This window comes from Camelus bactrianus, chromosome 14 (assembly GCF_048773025.1).
Source record: "Camelus bactrianus isolate YW-2024 breed Bactrian camel chromosome 14, ASM4877302v1, whole genome shotgun sequence".
Taxonomy (NCBI): Eukaryota; Metazoa; Chordata; class Mammalia; order Artiodactyla; family Camelidae; genus Camelus; species Camelus bactrianus.
The window spans coordinates 15,233,605-15,259,124 of record NC_133552.1 but is presented as its reverse complement, the minus strand read 5'-3'; the positions used below and the strand labels follow the sequence as shown (position 1 = coordinate 15,259,124).

At 39.7% G+C, this 25,520-nt stretch overlaps 2 protein-coding genes across 4 annotated transcripts in view; one reads left to right on the top strand and one right to left on the bottom strand.

Annotated features, from left to right (window-relative positions):
- The window catches only part of SETDB2 (SET domain bifurcated histone lysine methyltransferase 2), a 74,976-nt gene that overhangs the window by 48,001 nt on the left and 1,455 nt on the right, over window positions 1–25,520 (top strand). For 2 of the 3 annotated variants that reach the window (XM_045514057.2, XM_074378145.1), the window contains 9 exons: window positions 5,271–5,392; window positions 11,848–11,955; window positions 16,838–16,971; window positions 19,910–19,944; window positions 20,128–20,199; window positions 21,441–21,490; window positions 22,142–22,208; window positions 22,824–22,955; window positions 24,099–24,170. In XM_045514057.2, coding sequence (XP_045370013.1) covers window positions 5,271–5,392; window positions 11,848–11,955; window positions 16,838–16,971; window positions 19,910–19,944; window positions 20,128–20,199; window positions 21,441–21,490; window positions 22,142–22,208; window positions 22,824–22,955; window positions 24,099–24,170 — 792 coding nt within the window. The remainder of the gene's footprint in view (window positions 1–5,270; window positions 5,393–11,847; window positions 11,956–16,837; window positions 16,972–19,909; window positions 19,945–20,127; window positions 20,200–21,440; window positions 21,491–22,141; window positions 22,209–22,823; window positions 22,956–24,098; window positions 24,171–25,520) is intronic. The other variant, XM_074378146.1, reaches the window with a different exon arrangement.
- RCBTB1 (RCC1 and BTB domain containing protein 1) overlaps window positions 22,866–25,520 on the bottom strand; it is a 93,697-nt gene continuing 91,042 nt past the window's right edge. Inside the window, exon 13 of the mRNA XM_074378147.1 lies at window positions 22,866–25,090. The gene's annotated coding sequence lies outside the window, so the exon portion shown is untranslated. The remainder of the gene's footprint in view (window positions 25,091–25,520) is intronic.

Genomic DNA, 25,520 nt, shown 5'->3' with positions numbered 1-25,520 from the left:
AAAAAGGATTACCCTCACAGCTTCCCAGTTTTCACATCTTCAAGAAACCAGCCCACTCTGAACTAAAATCTTCTATTCTGAATTCTTTATATCAGAGAGGTGGGCAGGTAGGTCCTCTGGGTCTGGCAGCTGTGCCTCGGGAAATGGAGTCACATAGTACAGACATGCCTACTGGTGGTCATCCCTGTGTACACTTGTGAGCCAAGTGGATACTCTGAAGTCCACTGAACATCTTACTCCTTGGCTGCCCATCACCACTCTCCTACAACACACTCATCCGTATTCCTCTTTATATATTCTTAAGTTGTTCTCAGTAATGCATTCTAGCTATCCCAAATACATATTCAATCAAACTTCTCCCAGAGTTATAACCGATCACACCATCTAGAGACAATGTGATGGAGCCATTTTTCAAGTCCATTACCAAGCCTCAAATAATGTATACTCCTCTTCTGTTTTGGTCTTATGCCGTCACTAGACTCAGTAATAAAATTGACTTCTACACGTCTGATAGACAGTGGAAGAACTAAAATAGTAAACTGCACTGAAAACCAGTGATCAAGGGAGAAAAGAAGAAGAAATTTCCAAGCCAGCATCGTTGCCAGTCCAGAATGTAGATTGTACCTTCCTGGAAGGGGATTGTGAATGGAAGCAGGGTTAGTGAATCTCCTTTCATCAGTTTCACTCATTTTGTTAGTGGCAGAACATGTTCCTTGGCCATTCTGACTACCCAAGATTCTGTCCTTTCAGTAGATTGCCATTCTCTGGGAAGAAAAGCATTGGGAAGACACCCTGCAGAGATTGTGGCCTTAGGAGTCCCTTCTCAGGTGGAGGTTGGCCCAGAGACTGCCAGAAAGACCGCCATTTTGTTGGTTTGAGTTAGTCATAGTTCATGTGTTCTGGGCTTACAATTTTTCTTCAGCTTCATTCCTTAGAACCTTTGTTAACTACCAGTTTCATTTTTGAGAATTCTTGTCGACTCAGTCTCTGTGAGTCCTCAAGCCTGCTAGACCCAATAAAAGGACCTTGGGGAGCCTGACATATCTTCATGGTTCTTGGTCTCAGCTACAGTTGGAGACCAATCAACTCTTGTGTAAAATGCCTCAGCCTCAGTGATATACCCATCCCGTGCTGTTTAAATATCTGCAGTTCTTGAGTTTAGATAATGAGGGATACCTGGCAAGTTATCCAAATGTATTCGGTCCATGAATTTCAGATACTATATAGCAAGCATTCAGATAGTGAGGGATGCCTGTCTGTGTAAAAGCTTCTAATGGGACTCCTCCAACTGCAGAGAGTTATGTGCATCATTGAGTCTAGAAAAATAAAGAAGTTAGAATAGCCAGGATCTTTTAGGAAACTGTGTTGAGAGGGTATTTTAGCAGGAAAAAGTTATTAGGGGGAGCCTGTGTGTCCCACCTTGGGTTTCTGTCCATCAGCAGTAGAAGCTGTGGAGATCAGAGCACAGCAGTGTTGCCACCACCTGTGTATTCCCAGGTGCCAAGACCCTGCAGACTTGCCAGTGTAGCCCAGAGGGGCAGGGTACCCAGAGAGAACAAGCACAGGGGCCACGCTCAGGTATCGGTGGCCTAATAGCTCAGCCCAGTGCACCTCACCTGTCTGAAGATGTAGCTTTGCACAGGGAAGGGTGACGTTGCAAAAATGTCTAGCTCTTACACAACAAGAGAGGGTGCTGCATATCCTGTCAAACATTATCATATTATTAGGGAATTTTAGCACTAGTAGTTTATCTTCCTGACACTTTTTTTCGTCCATGCTTTGCAAATTTTAATGTCCAGTTTCAATGTTCTTTTAAATAGGAACACTATTTTATCAAAGTAGATTCTGGGCCTGAAGTGAATAAGATACTGGCCTATTCTTTCCCATTTTCATCTAGAGGGAGGCTTTGGTGGTCAAATACTAAAATATATTCTGAAGTATTGAAAATTGTAAAGTGTAGTATTGGTGGGGGAAGTTGCAGGTCAGTGGAACGAAACAAGTATAGGGAACAAACTAAATATATGTAATATTAAATATATGAAAAAGATTTTAAGTCAGTGGCCAGCCATTATGAAAATGTTAGATCTCCATCTCATACTTTACAATAAAGCAAATTTCATCTTAATATTTTAATGTAAAAAATAAAATTCTGGATGAAAATAGGAAGTGTCAGAATTCTAAATTATGTTACCCTCACCCAAGAGTGAGAAACCATAAAATAAAACATTGATATAATTTCATCAAATAAAACATTTAAACATTCTGTATATCAAAGAACATTATAAACAAAGTTAAAAGGCTACTTACATGACTAATAGTTAATATCCAGATACATCACAGGCTCTTATAAGTCAGTAAGAAAATAATGAATAACCCAATGGAAAAATGGGCTGAGGGCATCAGTGCCAGAGAAGAAACGCAGACGCCGCTGTATGGTATCTTAATTAGAGGTTATGAGCCACTTTTCTCTGCACTTTGTGTTCTTCCCTTTGACATGGTCATCCAACCTTCTATCCTAGCTGTACCTTTGTAATATATTTTTAAATCAGGCAGATGCCCTCTCTTTTTCTTTTTTCAAAGTTCTCTTCACTGCCCGTGTCCATTTATTCTTCCAAATAATCTTTTTTTTTTTTTCATGTTCTTTAAAGTTACCTTTTTGAGATTTAAGTTGAAATGACATTAAACCTAAAACTTAGGTCGACTGAAGAAAAACACACAACCTAAAAATTATGAGCTATGTTTGATTTTGGGACCTTACTGAGATCTATAGCCTGGGAGACAGCCTCTCAGATAGCCATGAGGAACTACTTTGAAGAGGTGAGGGAGGAGTCAGGATATGTAGGAGTTTTTGCTTAAGAAAAAAACAAACAAAAACCCCGTGTAGTTGAACATCAAAAGATTACTGCTCATCACAAAAAACAGATATCTCAAGTTAATGATTTTAGTGCTTTTCTATGTACGGGAAGATACAAAAGTTTGGGTTCATTGAAATTATTCTTTAGAAGTACATCTTAACTGTCTAAGGCCAGTATCCTTTTTCCGTCCTGAATCCCCTGAGGGCCCACCATTGGGTGGTGGGGGTGGGGGTGGGGGTGCTGGAATAGCTGACGGCTTGATGGTGGCAACGTTTGTTCTTGAATGGCAGGCAACATTCTTTGTTTACTGTAATGGCAGGCAGCGTTTTTTTTTGTTTGTTTTTTTGGGTTTTTTTGTCTACACTTATTTGAGGTAGAATTGACAGCATTGTAACGTCCAGCCTTCCTACCCAGGAACACAGAATTTCTCTCCATGTATTGAAATGGTAATTAAAAACTGTTCTTTCATCGTTTTATTCCCCTGCTCAAAAATCCTTCCTGGAAGCCTTTCACCATCTGTTTCTCAAATTCTTTTCCCGATTCCTTTGCATGAACTCTCCTCTTCAGCCCGGCTGGTTTTCTGTCCGCAGCCAGACCTCTTAGCCTCTTCCCACATCGCTGTTTCTGCCTGCAGTGCCCCTCCCACCCCTGCCTCCCTTTCTCTCTGTCTTCAGGTTGTAGCAGCTCGAGGCCTGTGTCCTTGACAACACTCCATCCCACAGGGAGCACTTCCTCCTCTGTCCATAGCATGTTCTGTATTTCCCACTGAGCGAGCAGTTGCATCACTCTGTGCCATTTATTCTGTTGTTTTGTTTTCCTGATCGCTATTTGGTCTCCTTGTTTATTCTGTCATTTCTTGCAGGTAACAGTTCTGTCTCGTGTCTCTTTTATGTCCTGTAGTATGCTGTTCCGTACAGTTGCCACTCTCCACATACAGCTTTCGAGCACTGAAAATGGGGCTCGTCCAACTGAGACGTGCTATAATTGCCAAATAACACTGGGTTTCAAAGACTCAGTACAAAAGAATGAATTAATAATTGTTTTATTGATTAAATGCTGAAGGGCTAGTATTTTGGATATATTTGGTTGAATAAAGCCTATATTGAGATTAATTTCACCTGTTTCTTTCTGCTTTTTTCCTTGAGGCTCCTAGAAATTCTTCAGCCCCACCGTGACCACATTCTGTTTCTGCAGACAGCCCTGGTCTCGAGCTCTCAGCACAATGACTTTTGCATGGGAAGTGTTCCCAACTTGTGGTGGTTTGAGATGAATGAAAAGCAGTTAGCCCATTGCGTTCCATCTGAGGAGTTTTATGTCCGTCTCCCCCCTTTTTCTTGGTTGGTGTGGAGCAGGGGGATTACTGATCTGTAGTCCTACTAGGTAGGACACAAATTGAGGGAACAGATGTTAATTAAAGAAGAAACTCACCTGAGTATGAAATAAATGCTAGCTCCAAAGTGAGGTCTTCTGACATTGTGAACTGCAAGGTCTAATTTAAGAGAGACACCAAGAGATCTAACACTTTTGAGTAACAAAAAGGACTTTTAAGAAGCACTTAAGCAGTTAACCTCATCTAAATTAAAAACTTTTGCCATTATGTGATTAAGTTTTTGTTTCAAAAATAAAATTTGAAAATAAAATTGGAAGTGTTTTCTGCCACAGAAAACCAAATAAATAAGAGGGTGAGCATTGGAAAGGGCAAAGAAATTGTTAAATGAATGCTTGTGGCCAAATTAATAGCAAACAGGTTGGAGGAGGTTACCGCTCACTGATGGCGCTTGGTGGGGTATTGGGAACACCTGACTTTTCTCTCGGCCTCTTGCCTGTTCTTCCTAGCTCTCCTTAAGTTTCTTTCCTTCTGTTTCTCTCTTTAAAAAAAGAAATCTGGTCCCTATCTTCATGTATCTTTCTCTCCTAACTTACTATATAATGCTAGGTTACAGCACATTTAAAGTACATGGCTCACTTTAATTCACCCCAAGTTTACTTTTGATATAGTATGATACAGGGATCTAAATTCTTTTTTATAGGTAGTTAGTCAAAGCACTATTTCTTGAATGCACCGTTGTTTTCTTGTTGATTTATGATGTCATTAATTATTATTGAGAGCTTACTATGGGCAAGGCCGTGTTCTGAGAGCTTTGTATTTAAATTCCTGCTTATGTTTCTTAGATAAAGGTTTTCCTCATGTTTAGGCATTTTAAATGAATCTTTTTTTCCTTCCCTTTCATTAAGCCGTTAAAATAATACAAAGTTGCTTTCTTTTCCACTTGGGTCCTGATTTTTTTCTCCCTGGGAGTTGAAAATCTCCTGTAAAAATGGGTTCCTTGCCCTCTAATTTAAGACTAGTGGAGGAGTTAATGGAGACCAGGAATTTCCACTTTTCCATTTCTCATCAGGGATGTTACTTTATAGGTGTCTTTCAGGTTGCAGAAAAGTTGCAAAAAAGGAGGTGTGCACTCTGCCCCAAAGACTTCGAGTGTAGTGTCCTGTACTTTGCACAGTCAGAGAATATAGCTGCTCATGAAAACTGTTTGGTAAGTTGCTTGAAAACACATGAGTCCTTTTAGGCAGGACATACCAAAATAGATAAATGTACTTTGGATACAAAGAATAATGAGTTGGCAGACCATGTTTTGGGCTTTTAATTGGGGATTTGGGGAGCATATTTTTCTAACTTTTTAAACTGTTTCAGATTCTATCACCTTATGATTACTTTTAATTTTATTTATGACTGATCAAACACAAAGAATGATGATGAAGAAGCTGTTTTAAAGATATGTTAATGAAATATTTCAAGATCAACTGATACCCATAGACATTTCACCCAGACTTATAAAATTGTGATATTATGTATGGTATTGGCTTCAGCTTGACTTTTTTTTTTAAGAAATGAAACAAATTGTTAAGAGCTCTCCCCTCTGTTCCCTTCTCTCCCTCCCTTCTCAGAGGTAATCACCATCACAAATTTGGTTTCTTATTGTCCCGTGTTTTACATTTTATGCTTCCACCACATATACTGAAGTATTTATAAACTAAGATATGATACTGTTTTACATGTTCTTGGACTTTCTGTCCAAGAATTTCTGTCAAATTCTGTGGATTTTGAGATATATCCATGTTGGTAAACTTAGTTCTAATGTTTAATGTTAAATTTATAGGGTTCCATTTCATAACTATAATCACTATCAAACTATTCTGTGAATGAGCATGTAGGGTTTTCCAGTTTTTTTATGTGACTAACCAGCTTCCGTGAACATCCTTGTCTAGGTCTCCTAATTCACGGGAAAATTTCTCTGGTCTGGGGCACACAGCTAAAAGCAGAACTGCTGGCCACAGGGAGGGAGAGTTTTGCAAGCCCACTAACTGTGCCAAATTGCTCTCCAAAGGGATTGTACCAAGTTTGACTTCCACCATTGTTTCAGAGTTCATTTCTTTCCTTTCTTGTCAATACTTGATTCTGTGAGGTTTTTGGGTGGTTTTTGGCGGGAGAGGGGAGGAGATATGGTAAGAACATGTTTAATATTGTAAGAAATTGCCCAGCTGTCCTCCAACATGGCTGTACCATTCCATTCCCACCAGCGTGAGGGAGAGTTCGTACTGTTCATACTCTAATTTGTAATTCTATAATGACATACGATGGCGTGTGATGCTGAGCATCTTTTTCTACTATTTGCCGTTTGTATATCTTCTTGGGTGTTGTCTGTTCAGATACTTGGTCCAGTTTTTTAATTGGGTTGTTCATTTTCTTTCTTCCTTTTTTTTTTTTTGGCATCATAATAACAATTTGGGGGGGTTGTTTGTTTTCTTATGAAGGTTTAAGAACTCTTTATATCTTGGCTACCAGTCCTTTATCAGATATGTTGTACAAATAGTTTCTCGCCATCTGTGGCTTTTCTTTTCATTCTCTTTACAGTGCCTCCCTGGATCTATGGTTTGGTGTCTGTCACGATACTCTTGAGATTTTAGTTTTTTCCCCGATGGGTGTGAATTAGTCTCTCATTGTTTGCCTTGGCAGTTCCTGGATTACTTAGTGGGTTTGCACCTGGTTTGCTGCGCTTCTGTGTTTCGATTCTATGACTTGTGTTCATAGACTACGCTTTCTTTGCGATCTTGGTTTTGCTTATATATATTCATATATAAATAGTCTAATGCTTTCTTAGATGTGTTGGATTTTAATTTTATTTATGGGCTTTTCTGTCACACAGAAGCCTGTAATGTAATTAACATTCTTCATTATTTTGTGTTATGATTTGTAGGATTTTTCCCCTAAGAAATTCTTTTCTGTACTAAGGTTTTATCTCTTTTCCAAAAAGTTTTAAAATTTTGCTTTTCTTTAGTTTCTTAATCCAACTGGAATTTATTTGCATTACCATGTAAAGTAGGGATCTACTTTTATTTATTTTGCATATGATTAGCCACTTCCCCCAGCACTATTTATCGAATAATCTATCCTTTCCTCACTGATTTGTCGTGGTAATAATGATAACTATTGTTATTATTTGGTTTCCACTGTGAGTAAGGTAATGTTCTGGGAGCTTAACCTATAATAAATTATTAATCCTCACCACTAACCTGAGTGGTGGGTATTGTAATTAAACCCCAAATAAAGGTGAAACAGCTGAGGCACAAATTAAGCCACTTGCTCAGGATCGCACAGCTGCAAGTGACTGAGCCAGGACTCTCACCTGGCTGTCTAGTTCTAGAACCCCCGGGCTTATCCATGTGCTGCTAACATTATCATCGTACGTGCACAGACCTGTTTCTGGCTCTCTCTTTTGTTCCATCGGTCACTTGTGTATCCCTGAGCTAGTACAACACTCTTAATTACTCTGATTTTAGGATAACACTTGGCTGGTTTTTTGTTTTCTTTTTTTGGCACTTTGAATTTTGGAATCAGCTTATGAGGTTCCACAAAAATTTTTGTTGTAATTTTAACTGGAATTCCCCTGAATTTATAGGTGAATTTGGGAAAAAATAGACACCCTTGTAATGTATGAGTTATTCTATCCATGAATAGGGTCTGTCTCTCCAATTATTCAGGTCGTCTTTTATGAATTTCAGAAATGTCCAACCATTTTTTTTTTTTCTATAGAGGTCTAGAACTTCGGGTTAGGCGTATTCCTGGCTTTGTTGTTTTGTTACTTTGCATAATACCTTTCTTAAATGAGCTGTTCTTGGTATATACAAAAAGTTTTTTTAATCTTATCTAACAATCTTGCCAAACTCTTATTAGTTCTAAAATCTTTAAATTCACATGGATATTTTATTTGGACAATCCTCATCTATAAATAAAAACTATTTAAATTTTTTTCCCTTAAATTTCTAGGCCTCTTAATTTCTTTTTCTTGTTTTACTGCCTTTTTCTAGAACATTTTGTTATAATGGTGATTAGAAGCATTTAAAGTTGGGAGCCTTGTCTTGTTTCTTTTATCACTGGGATGCTTCTAAGGTTTTATCATTAAATTTGTGTACACTTCAGGTTTTTAATACTTTCACTTTCTTAAAACTATGAAGTTCCCATTTATTTCTAGTTTGCTGCAAGTTAAAGTATTGAATAATATGAAGTGCTTTTTTCCTGCATCTACTGTAATGATTTTCTGCATTCTTTCCCTCTCTTCCTCTGGCCAGGTGCAATGTTGGATGCTTTATTTTATTTTTTTATATATACAATTTGATGTTTTTCCTTTTTTAATCTCAAAAAAAGTTAGTTGCACATACAGTACAGAGAACCTTTTTTGTTGGAACTATTTGAAATAAGAGGCACGATATGTCACTTTCCTGAATACTTCAGTATGTATTTCCTACAAACAAGGACATTCTCTCACATAATCACAATGTAATCATCAAAATCAGGAATTTAACATTAATATATTACTACCACCTAATCCTTAAACCACCCAGGTTTCAGGTTCAGGTCTCCTAATAACTTTCTTTATAACAGAAGATTCTGATTTATGGGTTATATTTGGTTTTCATGTCTCAAATTTTCTCCTTGTAATCTGTTAGTAATAAGTTATGTGCTTGTTTATTTTCTGTTGTTTAACCATTCTGGGATTTGAGATTAACACTATTTGATTGTGATGTTTTATTCTAATATACTGTGAATATTAGTTTGTTACTGTTTTTAGTTAACTTTGTTGGTATAATTTACACTTAAAAGGCACCCATTTTAAGTGTACAGTCGGAGAGTATTAAGACACGTATTTACCAATGTAACCACCACCACAATCAAGATGCAGGACATTTCCATTATCCTGGAAGGTTCCTTCATGCCTCCTTGCAGTTGCTTCCTCCCCACCCCCGGCCCCTATAGATTGATCCTGTCTTTTTTGAATCTTGTATGAAAGGAATCCTAGAGTATGTATGCTTTGTATCTGGCTTCTTTTGCTCAGCACAGTATTTGGCGGTTCTTCCATGTTGTTGCTTGTATCTGTATTTTTGTTCCTTTTTATTTCTGCATAGTATTCCATTGTATGGATGTATCACAATTTGTTTATCCATTTACCTGTTGATAGACATATATATTCTAGTTTGGACAAATTAGGATAAATATTCTGTGAACATCTGAATATGAGTCTTCATTTGGACATAAACTTTTATGTGTTATATTCACTAGAATGTTCTATTGTTTTAGATTCCGCATAAATGATAACATGCAGTATTCATCTTTCTCTGTCTTATTTTACTGGGCATAATACCCTCCAATCCCATCCATGTTGTTGCAAATGGCAAAATTCCATTTTTTTTAATGGCTGAGTAGTAGTCTATTGTGTGTGTATATATGTATATACCACATCTTCTTTATCCATTCATTTGTTGATGGACACTTAGGTTGCTTCCATATCTTGGCTATTGTAAATAGTGCTGCTGTGAACAATGGGGTGCATGTATCTTTTCAAATTCATGTTTTCATTTTGTTTGCCTGTATACCCAGGAATAGAATTGCTGGATCATAAGGTACTTCTATTTTTAGTTTTTTAAGAAACCTCCATATTATTTTCCACAGTGGCTGTACTAGTTTAAATTCCCACCATCAGTGTACAAGGGTTCCCTTTTCTCCACATCCTCACCAATATTTGTTTGTGGTCTTTTTGATGATAGCCATTTTGACAGGTGTGAGGTACTACCTCATTGTGGTTTTGATTTGCATTTCCCTAATGATTAGTGGTGTTGAGCATCTTTTCATGTGCCTTTTGGCCATCTGTATGTCTTCTTTGAAAAAAGTGTCTATTCAGGACTTCTGCCTATTTTTCAGTCAGGTTGTTTTATGATATGGAGTTGTATGAGCTTTTGTATATTTTGAATATTAACCCCTTACCCCATACCATTTGCAAAGACGATTTCTCCTATTTAGTAGGTTGTCTTTTTGTTTTGTTGATGGTTTGTCAATGCAAAAGCCTTTAAGTTTAATGAGGTCCCATTTGTTTATTTTTGCTTTTGTTTCCTTTGCCGTTAGAGATAAATCCAAAAAAAAATTGCTACAATTTATGTCAAAGAGTGTTCTGCCTGTTTTCTTCTGGGAATTTTATGGTGTCCAGTTTTAGGTTTAGGTCTTTAATCCATTTTTAGTTTATTTTGTATATAATATGAGAAGATGTTCTACTTTCATTTTTTTTTTCCATGTAGCTGTCTGGTTTCCCTAGCACTACTTATTGAAAAGACCGTCTTTTCTCCATTGTATATTCTTGCCTCATTTGTGAGTGGACACATGCTTTTATTCCTCTTGGGTGAATACCTAGAAGAGGAATGCTGGGTCATAAAGAAAGTGCATGTTTGGGGGGAGGGTATAGCTCAATGGTAGAGTTCAGGCTTAGTATGCACGAAGTCCTGGGTTCAATCCCGAATTACCGCCATTAAATTAATTAATCAATTAATTAAATTTTTAAAAAAAGAAAGCACATGTTTAACTTTAAAGGTGATTGCATCATTTTACACTTCTACCAACAATGTGTAAGAGTTTAATTTGCTCCACACCCTCAATGACACTTGGTATTTTCAGTCTTTTTAATTCTAACCAGTCTAGTGAGTGTGTATTGGTATTTCACTGTGATTTTAATTTGCCTGAAGGTTGTTGATATTGAGCATCTCATCTTTTCATGTGCTTATTTGTCATTCATAACTCTCCTTCTACCAAGTGTCTTTAGATTTTTTTTCCCCATTTTTAATTGAATTTTGTCTTATTATTGAATGGCGAGAGTTTTTCCCATATTCTGGATGAGTATTTTGGTCAGATATATGAATTACGAATATTTTCTCCCTATCACTGGCTTGCCTTTTCGTTTTCTCTGCAATGTCTTTAAAAGAGCAAAAAGTTTTAATTTTGATGAAGTCCAACTTAATAACTTTTTTCTTTATAGTTTCTGCTTTTTATAAGAAATCTTTGCCTCTACCAATGTCAACAAATTTTTCCCATGTTTTTCATGCCCTTTATTATTTGAGTATATGTGTAATGTTGATCTTTCATTTAGAGGTAGTTTGGATTCTCTTGGTTTCAAGTAACTCATAGAAGCTTGAGCCAACCTAAATATAAAAGGGGCTTTGTAATAAGGTTGCAGGGGCATTTCATGGTTCCTGAAGGCAGACACGCAAGTGGGTCCAAGAAACAGGAACTGGGACGCCTCCAGGAACCCAGGATGTTCTCTCTAGCCCTTGCTTTTGTTTTTCTCTCTATGTAGACTGACTTGCTCTGACCATGTAGCTCAGAGCCTAGTTCACTCTCCTAGGATGGGGACTTTTAGCCATTGAGGGGTCAGGGTTATGCTGTAAAAAAAAAAAAAAAAAAAAAAAAAAAAAACATGCCTGGGGATCAGGACCACTTCCAAAGAAAAGCAGGGTGGCCTGAGATCTGCTCACACACCCCGAAGGGTGGTCACTGTTCTACCCCTAACCCATCTTCCAGTCCTGAGTACTTTTTGGTTCCATTCTCTGACTTGTACCTTTCAGCATTACTTTGTGCGTACTCTGGGCTTTTTCTTTTCCCATTCTGCAGCTGTATTCTTCTGCACTTGTGGAATGTGAGGATCATGATTCATACAATGATGGTAGACATTTTGATGTGCTGTCAGTGAAGAAAGAAATCAACAGAGGAAGGAAGTTGGTAAGTATAAATGGTCTTATTACTCACACAAGATGAACAGACCCTCAAGGTTGCTGTCAAAAGAAAGTCTATTTGATTGATAAAGCAGGGATAAAGGTGCCTGTTGGAGAGCTGAAACAAGTAGGACTTGTACTGGAAACTGAGATTTGACGGAATATTTAGTATTTAAAATAGACTACAACATGCTTCACTAGCAAAGTAGATGTGAGTTAGAATGCTTTGGCTGTAAGTAGAAGGAGCCCCAACTCAGTCTATCTTTAACAAAAAGGGTGCTTATTTTCTCACTTAGCCAGAGGGAAAACTGGCTTCAAGGTTGGTTGATTCATTGGCTCAGTGATGTCATCAAGGTCCCACCATCCTTTCCGCCCTCCTGCCCCCTCTGCCCTCATCACCTGGTCCCCTTGTGATCATAGGGTGGCCACAGGCAGCAACCAAAGCATCAAGCTTTCTTGTTCCTGTCTAGCGATAAAGTTCATCCACAAGCATGAAATAAGAGTCCTTCTGAAAGTTTAATTAGGCCACACCCCTCTTTCTATACCTGTTGCTAGAGGCGACCATAACCATCAGGATCTACCCTCAGAGCTGGGGTGAGCGCCCCCTGGGAAGGAAGGATTCCTGAGTAGTTACCCTACTGGGTCTGTGGCCATAGACTCCCTCTGTGACCAGCCCTTCATGCTTAATCAGCAGTACAGCAAGTGTGAGCGCTGACACCCTTGCCACACACCACAATTCACAATCAGGTTTGTGATCTGGAGCAAACGTTTTTTAGTCCTTGCGAGATGTCAGCATATATGTGGGTGGTTTCCACACCACAGGATGTTCTTTGAGAGGTGTCAGCACAGGGTGTTCAGTAAGCAGGCGGCTCAGCAAGCAGGCGGCTCAGCACAGTTGGGGTTCAGGAAGCCTTCCTAGTTGGGGTTGGGGGTGAAAGTGAAGATGGGGAAGGAGTAATTCTAGAGCGAGTGGTCAGGGCATGCAAAAGCATCGAAGGCGAGAAAGAAGACATGGCAAGTTCATAAAACCGTAAGCATAGAATTCTCCTTGGCATTGTCTTTACTGACCTCACTGTATTCCATTACCGTGGAAGGGAAGGATGTACCAGAATGCGTGAAGCCATCCCCTTGTTGTTAGATGATGAGTTGACTCTGGTTTTCACTTTAACTGCAGGAAACGTCTGTGCATTATCCTTCTGTGCTGGTTTGAGTGGTGCTGTCCAGCACTTTCCTCGAAGTGGGACAACTGAGTCAAAGAGAATTCCCTTTAAAATCTTTGAAATGTGCTGACAAACTACCCCAGAGAAAGACTATACCACTTTATACTTCTGTTCTTGGACATGGATGAAAGGCCACTTCTCCTAGCCCTTGACAAAACTGAGTATCACAAACCTTATTAATGTTCGCCAGTCTGGCAGGGTTTTACCTTGCATTTGCCTGATCACTGGAGAAGTTGAACATTACTTCCCCTTAGGCATCTCCCATCCTCCCAGCTCACCCAGATCCAGCAGTACTACAGTGACCCCTTTACATCGGCCGCCCCGCACCTAGCTGTGGTCCAGTGCGCAGTCACTCCCTTACAGACCCCCATCTCCCTCCCCGGCGCACACTGCTTCCTTCCTCCCCCAGCCCAACCTGTTGCGGTGTGTCTGTCTGATGTCTGCTTGTGCTGAGCAGTGCTGGCACTTGAGCAGTTGAACAACCAGGCAAAAACCCACAAATGTTTTGACTGATCTTAGATTCATGGCCATAAACCTCAAATGAACCGTCATTCTTCACCCACCACATTTACTGTTTCGTATCCTCTTCATCTCTTTAAAACCTCTCCCCGATGGCAGCTTCCCATTCCCAAGTTGATGACTATGCCTGTTTATTGGTGGTTTTTTTTTTTTGATAAACTTTATTTTTTAGGGCAGTTTTAAGTTTACAGGAAAACTGCGGGGAAGATAACAGAGTTCCTGTGTTCCCCTCCATCTCCACACATGCACAGCTTCCCCTTTACCAGTATCCCCACTAGAGGGGACATTTGTTACAACTGCTGAACAACAAGGACACATCAGAAACACCCAGAGGCCATGGTTTACATTAATGAGTTCACTCTTGGTGTACATTTCTTTGCCTGATTCTTACCAAGAAATTGGAAGTGATTAGACAGGAACTCCTAGTACCAAACTACCGCCCCACACACCTCTGTCCCCAGACTCTCAGACCTCCCTTCTGCCAAAATCAACCCTCCATTTTGGCTTTGGAGCCATCCTCTTCCCTCCTTAAGGACTAGGCTCTTGAAATTTCCTCCACCCACTTCACATCAGTATCCCCTCTTTCTACTAGATTATTCGCTGCAACATAAAAACACAACCAACTGACGTCATCTTTAAAAAAAAAAACCCTCCTATATACATAGAAAGCTGGTCAATTACAATGTCACTTGTCTGACCTTGGTTGACCTTTCAGCAGTATCATCACACAGGCGCTCTGCCCTGCATCTTGAAGCATTTTCTTCTTTACTCCCTGGACACACTGCTAGAATGTCTCTCACCTTTCTGGCTGCTTCTTCCCAGGTTCCTTGGCTATTTTTCGTTCTCTGCTCAACCGCTACAGTTGGAAGTGCCCAGAGCTCTGTCCTGGGCTCCTTCCTCCATTGAAACATCCTTCCTAGTGACCTCATCCAATTCCCATGGCTTCAGTAGTGTTCTTACGCCAGGGACTCTGTATCCCCAGCCCCAGAGACCAGCCTGACGTATCTACATGGATATCTGATAGCATCTCATAGTAAACAGGCTGGAAAAGAACACAGTTCCATCCCCTACACACACAATCATGGGCCATCCAGTCCTGTTCACCACTCTCCTCAGACAGCACATGATTTACGCACCATCACCTCCTCCCCAGCCCCAGCCCATCGTGACAGCAGCACCGCCCCACAGGCCTTGCATCCTCCCCTTCTCTCTCACTGTCACTCAACCACCATGGTGAAGTCACTGATAACACTCTCGCAGACAGTTGCTGAACACTACTGACGCTTGCCCTGCTTTCTCCTGCCCATCCCTCCCCAGCCAGAACAGTGTCTTTAAAATATGAGTCGGTTTATGCTCCCCATGCATGAATATAAAACCCCAGCTCATCACTCTGGCTTGTGAGCCCTGCATGACCCTGCCCTCCCCTACCTCTTGCCTCCTCTCTGCTCCGGCAGCTCTAGCCTGTCCCTCCTGTCCCTCCTGGAAGCTTGCCAGTGGGAAAGCTTCCTGCCTCAAGAACATTAGACCTCCTGCTTATAATGACCTCCCCCCTGCTTTTATGCAGACGAGGAGCTCTTATTAAAATCTAAGCTTCTAGATTGCCTCCTCAGGGAGGCCTCCTGTATCACTGACCATCCCATCTGAAGTAGGAACCAGTGACACTGTCCCTGTGCCTTATCTCAGTCCTCTACGAAGCATGTCACTATATTTTAAAGTTTGCTTTCTGTGCTCGTTGTCTGTCGTCTCCACTAGAATGCTGCCTTCACGCAGCAGGTACCAGACCCACCGCTGGCTCCCCGTCCTAGGGCAGTGCCCGCTGCTTCACAGCTACTTGGTCGTCTTTCTGTGAGTCAGCGTTTCTGAGCCATTTGCATTTCTTCTGTGATTTGCCTCTCCCTATTTTTCTTTGAGTTATCAACCCTTTATCAACTATGCAGCAAACAGTCTTTTCCTTTTAATTTTTTTAGGGTATCTATCACCTTAAAAATGGAGCTTAAATTTTTTACATAGTCAGTTCTCTTGGTCTTTCTCTTTGAAGCTTCTGAGTTTCCCACCTTGCTTAGAAAGCCTTCCTCACCTCAATACCATGCTTTTTTTTCTTTCTCCTTTATTTTCTAATTTTTATAGTTTTAAAATTTATTTTTACATAGTTAGAGCTTTAATCCACAAGGAATTTATTTGAGTATATATTGTGAGGTAGGGATCTAACTTTATTTTTTTTTCTACACATATATTCAGATGGCCCCCCAACATTAAATGATGATTCTTCGTGCTCTGATTTGAAATTCTACCTTTGGCACAGTCTAATTTCTCACAAGTATTTGAATTTTCTTTAATGTACATCGTTGCTTGTGCTGACCTCGGGATGCCATGCAAGCTGTCACTTCCTGTTTTGCAAGGTGGTTTCATTGTGCTTCCACTTCATCCAGGCAGAGCATGATGGAACCCAGCCTTGGTCATGGCTCAGATTCCCCAGAGTTAAATTTCTGTGGCCACCTACTGTCCTCCTCCCCATCCCCACCCCACCTTCATATCAGACCAGTAGGCTGACACATCAAAGCAAGGGATCTAATGAATTGAACTAAGGAAAAAACATTACTCAGGGGATTTTTGGTTTGGTTTTTTTGTTTGTTTTTTACATTTGTGGCCTTTCTACATCGCTTCCAAAGAGGTTTCACTTACTTTCTCTGACATTGTCCTCAGCAGTGCCTCTGGGATTGTTATCCCCAGGGAGGAATCCAGGTCCAGGAGAGGGGAAGGGACTGGCTCGAGATCACACAGTTGTCAGTGGCACTGCCAGGCACTGCCCTGGGCCACAGGCTCATTGTCCCCAACAGCATCTCTTGCCTAAAGCTGGACAGTTTTGCCAACCCTGCTTTTTAGGAATCTCTTTTAAAGAGAAGGGGATTTTTACGTGTGTGAAACACAAAGGGTTTTCTGCTTTTAATCAGATCATTATAAAACGTTACAATTAGCTGAGGTTTTGCTGAAATTTCAAAATGAGGAGCCAAATGTCAGGACGCAGTGTTTGTAGCTGAGGACATTAGGGCTGCCGACTTAAAAATAACATTTAATGACATCTCCAACTTTAAATTTTAACAAAGGTTCGAAAAAACAGGTGCTTACTCAGTAAAATCTATTCTTCTGTAGAAATGCACATTTTGTGGTGAAAGAGGAGCCACCGTGGGATGCGATTTAAGATCCTGTGCCAAGAATTACCACTTTTTCTGTGCCAAGAGTGACCGCGCAGCTCTACAAACTGATGAATCTCAAGGAATTTATAAGTATATAATAAAACAGTTTTAAGCCACGCATGGGGGATTGGAATAAGGAATGGTTAGATTAAGACAAGGAGGTATTTTTAAGCTGTTTTTATGTAAATGGTTACCAAGTAAGAACATGGTTTGGGGGATGCCCAGTTGGGAACCCGACTTCACAACGCCTTCCCCAAGTGTCCTAGGAAGGAAAGAAGCGGGGTTGGTTGGTTTGGGGTTTTACTCTCCCCGAATCCTTTCTTGCCTGGTGTAAAGCCCTGGTTATCACAGTGGCACAAGTGACTTAATAAGTGGCCACGAGACTGGGAACCAGTTCACACTTGCTCTTTTTTTGCAAAGAAAGGAGCCTGAGATGTTAGTCACAGGTCTGTGCTTTATCCATCTTGTCTCCAAATATATGTATTTTCCCACCATCGTCACCACCCTCTTAACTATAAATAGCTTCTAAAAATGATTTTTTAAAAAACTAGCAAATAGTTATATCAGTCATTCAGTCCTTGAAGAAACCTTGTTTGTGTTGCCTTTGACTTTGAAATCTTGATCCTTGTCTTTCAGTCATTCTCTAATGTTAATTTTGACCCAGTACAGCATATGTCAAGCCCAATACAATAGAAGTATATGTTTTATCCAGGAAGAAACTTGATCTTCCTTCTGATGAAAGATGTCAGTTCAGTTAAGTTATTATATAATTTAGTCAGAAGAAATCATAAGCCAGCTGTTAACTAAATTGATTGAGGTCATGTTCAACTAACTTTTTTTTTGTATGTAGATGCAGTCCGAGATATACAGTCAAAAGAAAAAAACAGTCTTAAAAACAGTTTTGATCTTTGTAAAGTTGTAAGATGGAATAAAACAGAGAAGGATGATTAACATTGACAGGCCAGGCAGATGCCTCTTTCTTCTTTGGGGCATGTGAATAGATTCTGATTGAACTAAACATTTTAAATTTCAGTAAAATATTTTAAATCATAGCTTCAGAATAATAGTAGTAGTTTTATGAGAGGATTATTTTTTAATATGATTCATGTAAGATCTGTTATACTCCTAAATGATATTTTACAAATCCATATGGAGGGTAGATTTTTTTTTCCCCTGTGGGCACATATCCCCAATTTGACCTGTGTTCCAGCATTATTTTATTTTATTACTTTAATAACCACCTACTTTATGCCAGGAATACTTCAGAGTACTTTACAAATGTTGATCTATTTAATACTCGTAATAGCCCAGTAAGGTAGATACTATTATTCCCACTTTACAGATGAGGAAACTGAGGCCCTGAGATTCTTAGTAATTTGTACCCAGGCCACATATTTGGTTAAGTGGCAGAGATGGGCTTCAGGGTTCGCGTCTTTGCTCTTCACCGTATCCTCTTTAAGCTTAGGGGCCATATATTCTAAAATACGGGCAAGCCTAACATTAAAAGAAGTTTGCTAAATAACTTAAAATCTGATTTTATAACTTCTATAGGTATTTTCTTGCTTGAGACTAGAAAGAAAATGCGTAAATATGTTAATTTTATATTCGATTTGCTGAGTAACTCATAGCTTGTAACATTCTATTTCACTTTTATTATTTACCTTTCCAAAGAGCTTGTTTTATTTTGACTTCTCCAAAGACCTAGAATACTAGAAAGACTATTATTAGCAGAGCTACAAGATCAAACAAAAAGGAATCGAGTTCCTGTTATACCTTAAAGTTTGAAAAAATACTGATCATACAGTAGCAGGACCAATGAATAGAGACTCAATGAAGTAATCATTTTTGTTATTATTTTGTCAAGTATCAGGTGAACTTTTATTCGTTTTTAAATTGAATTTAAACATTCTGAGTGCCTGTCATGCACAAGGCCCCTTGCTAGGTGCCGTGAGAATATAGAGTAACAAGACATAGACTAAAACTCATCACCCCATGGGAGGACCAGAGAGGTCAAAACTAGCAGAAGCACATGGCAGGATGGGGCAGGAGGGGACTGACGTGAAACTGGCTTGGCCTTGAGTTGATAATTGTTGAAAATGGATGATGAGTGGGGGCATGGGAGTTCATCATATCTCCTCCACCTTCACATATGTTTGAAATTTCCCATAATAAAAAAAAAAATTAAGTACCTTGCAAACAAAAAAGCTCAGAGATAGCAGAATCCAAAGGGTGAGGAGATTAATACTGATTGGGGGAGCAGCGGGGTTTGCTGGGAAGTCTGCATGGACGAGGCGGGAAGTGGTATCAGACGGGAAGAAGACACACATTCCCCTAGGCGAGGGGACCCTGCATCCTGGGGTCAACCCCGTAAGGAAAGGAAGGGAGACACGGCTGGGGGCTGAGGAGGAAGAAAGAAAGGCTGGAAAGACAGCAGGGCCTGAGTAGCTCCTCGCCACGTTCACTCACAGCACTCCTTTGCTGAAGCCTGCTCTACCTCCTTCTCTTCCAGGGCACTCATCAGTGCTAGGACCATGCGGCTCAAATCTAAGACCTGGGGGAGATGCCTGTTGAGTTAGAAAACTACATTCACCACCATCCCCCCCCCAAATTAACGCATATAATTTTGTGCTACTTATTGTTGAAAGTCAGCAGAACTTTCTGTAGTCAGATGAAAATTTGTGTCTTAGATGTCGAATCTCTAGGTACCTTTACACAGTAAAATCCCAGTGACCACTATATATGAACAAATATTGTTCAAAATATTTAGGGAGCACTCACCCCTTAAGAGAGCACGCCGACCTGTCTGAGGCTCGAGCGCACAGGGGACGCAGGTACAGGCTCCATCTCCACTTGATGTGGGCCAGTAACTTACACAGGCTTGACCAGCAGGTTGGTTTTTTGTTTTTTTTTAACAAATATTTAGGGTTAAGTTGTCATGAAAAATAGGTTAGTTCCTTTTTAAAATCACAATAGGCATTTGGAAAGTGTAAATAAAAATATTTGATTCTTTGCAATTTCATGTTTTCAGAGTGTTTTGCCAACAACATGCTGACACTCAAAATGGTAAGTCTCTAAAATTTAGTATTATGGGTTTACATTTAGGTAAGACATGGAATCGTCTGATTTACTAGCCTCACTCAGTTAAAATACAAATTTTTGAGTTAAAATTGTCTATACTTTTAAAATTTAGTTGTCAGTCTCTGTGCGGTGTGCACTGTTAGGGACTAACTCTTCTTTGTGAACTAGACCTACTCTCAGTGAAGCCTTTGTCTGGCATCTTCCATCCTCACTGCAGTCAGAGGACCAAACCAAGACACGGTAAAAAGCGTTTTAACTTTTACGATACTTGTCTTCTAAAAAGTGTATCAGAATTTTTGGTAGATAAAACTGATAAAGTGTTGCATGTTCCCTGAAAGTGATTTTCCTAAGAGTGCATGGTTAGCATTTCCATTCTAACTAAGGGAATTGAGGAATTGGGTCCTGGCTGCCTGGAGTTAAGCGGCCTCCGTGAACTGCCGGGACAGCAGTCTTGCAGCACTGGATCCAGGACGCTGTCTGTGGACGGGAGTCGGACCGCAGGAAAAGGCTTAGTTCCCTGCCATGCCAGCCCTCCCTCTTCAGCCATTACCCATTGTCCTTTTATCAGAAATACTATAAAAATACTGCTGTCAATCTTTACTGACAGGGAAAGATGACAATAACGTGTCTGTTTTAAAAAGCAGATTATAACACTGTAATGAATCCTCTTCCCAGAGGAAACATCAGTTTCTTTTGAATTCTGTGTATACAAACATACCTATGACTATACTTTGCTTATATCTTAGAGGTTCTTCCCTATCAGTGGATATAAATGGATTTTACCTCATTTTTAAAAGCCTGCATAGTATTCCAGTGTTTATTATTCAGTTGTATAGCTGAGCCACAATTGAACCAGTCTCCGCATGACGGACATATAAGTTATTTCCAGCTTCTTCTATCATATTTAATACTGTAGTTAACATTTCTCCACTCATCTTTATGCCTTTATGCAACTGTACTGTTATGAAGACTTTCTGTGAGTAGATTGCTGGGTCAAAAAGTATACAGTGGCACTTCTGATGACTGTTGGCTAATTATCTTCCAAAAAGCCCGCACGAGCAGTACACAGTTACCCAAATCTTTGCAAACGCTGTATATTAAACATCATCTTTGTCAGTCTGATCAGTGAAAAATTGTAGTTTGCATATCTTTACTTCTGGGTGAAATTGCGTGTATTCCCCTATCTTTTGATCAATTATATTTGTTTTCCTGTGACTTTGTTTTTATATTTAATGAACCCTCTCCGCAGAGTTCCCCACTTGCCCATTTTTCTACCTAGTTGCCTTCATATTAATTTATATCTTTTTATATTTTAAAGGTTGGCCTTTTATCATGTCTTGCAAACATTTAGTCTAAGTTTGACATATCGTTTGACTTTGTAGTAACTTTTGGCATCCAAGAGTTGTATGTAGTCAAGCATCAGTCTTTTCCTTTATGGATTCCAGCGTCTACATAACTTGTGCTTTCCGCTCACTTTTCAGGAGTGAAAAGAAGAGGGAAAAAACGTGCCTCAACAGGCAATCACATACAGGTAATCTGACTTAATTTTACTATAGCTTTAAGTTTCTTTGTACAACGTCTTTTTTTTTTTTTAACCATTCTGAATTTCAGGTGACATGAGGATAAAGGGTGACTGCTGATAAGATGAATGTTAAAGAGAAGCGGGATGTGTCTTGGGTATCCAAGCACATACCCTGCAGGAGGTGGCTGTCCCGTGGCTCCTGTAGTGCACCCCCTGCTACCGGACCAGTGAGAGGGCGTGAGCCCACTAGGTGCTTATGGTCTTGAAATGGGCAGACGTGCAGTGGAGCATCCTTACCTAGCCAAGTATTTCCCAGCTGCAGGATCCACGTTTCACCTAATTTGCAAATTCATAATCTTCTGGATTCCTATTATGTGTAAAGCATATGAAGACATTTTGGGGCTCTGAAACAGTTTTTTTACACATCAGCTTATATAAGCTAAATTAATACAAGCCAGCAACTTTTGCCTCTCACACTTTATAAAAGAGGTGCTTGTTACAACTCTTCATGCTTTGTTACACAAAACAAAAATATATTTGATGTTTATACCTATAGATGGAACATTATTTTTACCGCAGTTTGGTTTTCATTTTAGGCAACATTAAATGTCAACAGTAAAAAGTCAGTGTAAAGTAATGTTGATTTTTCTTTCCTCCTAGCCACTTGAAAGAATGACGTTGAATAGATTCGTAAAACAAATGAAAGAGAAGGATGGCAGACCCACAGGTTTGCTTTAAATTTTGTCTGTAACATATACGATCTGTACGTACTTAGGGAAATGCTGACCCATGAAGTTCAAAGTTGGTGTCCCACTTTATTCTTCTAGGCTTGTAGTAATTATGTAAGAGTAGAAATCCTTTGTCATAACTATCATCACTCTGTACATTTCTTGATATAGAAGCTAGGGTTGCCTGAGCTCAGAATCCAATGACATGCCACCCCTCACAGTGTGACACCCCTCCCCTAAGAAGCTAAAGCCAGTATTTGTAGTTTTCTGTTAAGGAAACAGACACTCCGTAATGACCAACAGTAAACTGTGATGGAAAAAACTTGAGGGAGGCTGTTATCACAAAGATTTGAAGCTAAATTTTAGAAAATCCTCTTTATTCATATAATTATTCTAAGAGAAGTTTTTATTTTCACTCTTTATAACATTTCATTGTTTTAGCTAGAAAAATTTGAGGTATGATGAAATCACAATAGAAAAGATAAAGGTGCTGTATGTACTATCTTAACTAATAATGCTCACCCATTAGGTAGAGTCTGAAGGAGTGATAAGTGATGTGGGACAGCTGCTCAGGGACAGGCCATTTCCCTCTAAAATGGTTTTCTTGTTCTTAGATGCAATTGTGAAAGCCACTTTTCTTAAGAAATGTAAAGAAGCAGGGCTTCTTAATACTTTATTTGAAGAAATATTAGACAAACTTCATTCGATTCAGGGAAGACTCATGGATGAGACCACTTCAGAATCAGGTACCGAAATAACAAAATTTGTACAGAGACTTCTCACAAACCTACATGCGAAATAATCCGCCCCCCACGACCCCCCAAAATAGTGCACATTTTTTCTGCCCTATTTCTTTTTTCTTTTATCTCATTCTTTAATACAATTCATTGTTCCTTGATCTCGTCTTTTATAAATCAACAAGAATTTAGTAAAAGAAAAAAAAATTGATGCCCTGAAAATCTGATGTATTTTTCAGAGGTTCATAACTGAGTGACCAGCAAGAGAATGGGCGTGTTCAGAACCAGAGCCAGTCACACACCCCCGCCCGCACCAAGCACACTTGCTGCTAAGATCTGAGAATGGCATCATGTTGCAGTTTTGATTTGACTTAAATTCTCTTCCTTAAAAAGCAAATGACCTTTTTTCTATTGTGAAGTGTAGAACAAAGAAATAATTTTTAATGCTCTGGCTGATGTTAGTTAAATGTGGCCTTTCACAGAACGCTCTCTGGGAAGCGCAAGCTCCATTTGTACACGCAGGTATAGAGCCGCTCAGCCTTCTTAGAACCTGTGTTACAAGCTTAAAAACTGTATTATAAATATAGTTGCCACTTAAATAACTCCGGCTTGTATTGTACAGGTCTACTTACACCCAGATTTTTTTTCAATAAATACTACAGTGCAACACAATCTGTAGATGCGGAACCACGTACGTTGGGGGCCAACTCAAGTTATGCTTGGATTTTCACCTGCATGGGGGTCAGGGTTGCTGACCCCCATTGTTGTTCAAGGGTCAACTGTATAGCTATCTTAAAGGGAGAAGCTTGGCAGTCTGTATTTTAGGCAACAGTAGAAAATATTATAGAAAGGGCTTTTTTTTTTTTTTTATAAGGACAAAACCAAAAAGTGAAGTTAAAAGTAGGCATTTCCCAAAGCTCACTGATGACATTTTTTATTCTTGTCTCTAGACCAGGCACATCTGGAACTTGAGCCTGCCCCTCAGAACCACCTGGGGGGCTTGTCAGAACAGATAACTAGGCCCCGCCCCTGCTGCAGTCTGCAGGGGCGCCTGCTCTGGGGCTTGTCCTTATTTGGATGATTTTGTGAGGTGCGTCTGCCTGTATAAATGATTTAAATTAAAACTGAAAATGTTTGTTTTTCTCCCTCCAGACTATGAAGAAATTGGGACTTCACTTTTTGACTGTAGATTGTTTGAAGACACATTAGTAAATCTTCAAGCAGGTATGTGAGTTATAACCAAGCAGCAGAGTTTATAAATATCGTATATATTAAAATACAATGAAATAATACAATACTGTTCAGGTGATAAAAATCCTTCATTCGTATCTGAGAAGAATGTTCATTATTCATTAAATGAGAAAGCCCCATTACAACACAGTGTGAGCCAGCCCTCACGCACAAGAAAAAAATACACACAGAGACGCGCGTGCACACAGAACCACCAGTCACATGGAAACTGTCATCTGTGGGTGGCTGGACTGTAGTGGTTTCTTTTGTCTTAGTGCCGCATTGTACTTTCCACATTCTCAACATACACACAGTACTTTTGTAATCAGGGAAAAACTCATTTAAAAAAATAGAAACAACAAAAAGTTGATTGCAAGATAGAAGTGTTTGGGCACCATGTTCAGAAATCAGCAGGAACTGGTGAGGCAGTCATCAGCCACCTTGGTAACTGTCTCCCTCTCACTTGGTGCCATGTGTATAAATTTCAGTCCTCCCAACATTACTCTTCAGTGTAATGGAGGAGGGAGGGTTGTGACTGACTCTAAAGTTCGTCACCAAAAAAAAAAAGAGTAGCCAATAAATTTTTTAAAGAGAGCCTGGCGGGAACAGAGACTTACCCTTTCCATAAAGCACCAACCATTTATTGAATAGGTGTTTTCACCGTTGTTTCAGGTGCCTTCCAAACAGACTTAGTTTCCACACCAGTGAGTCTGACCTGACTTCTCCATCAAGGCTGCCACACAACTGGGCAGGCGGGGGGCACTGTGCCCGCCCCCGGCGGGAGTGGAGGCCACCGGTTCACATGGAATTCGGGGTCTGTGGCTCCCCCGGAAGCTGCACACACAGTGCCCTGCTCTCTGTTCTTTTCCATAGATCTGTCTGTTCAGCAAACGTGTTAGGAAAATAGGTTTTCCCTGTGGAGAGAATATTATTTCATAGCCCTGTCTCAGTATACACAAACCTTTCTCATTTTTGTTTTCATATTACACATTTCTTTTTGACTGTCATATTACATTTATAATCAGGAAAATATTTTTTTTAATCTACCAAGTCTGCATACTTCTAATGGGAGTATCCATTTTTTTAAGCAGCCTTTAAAATTTTTTTCTGAAAAGCTTTATTTTTGAGGGGACTTTCATATTTATTTTTCTTTCATATAGAAGTTACATGTTTGGAACATGTTACACGTCGCTAGCTGGGTGGGTTAGCTGGGTGTAAGTACATTACAGTGTAGAATTCAGGGGGTGTGGGACCAGGAGGAGACACTATTTGGAACTGCATGAGAACCAACTTACAAGACTTAACTTCTCACACATCAACTGATAAAGATGCTCATGCTTAATT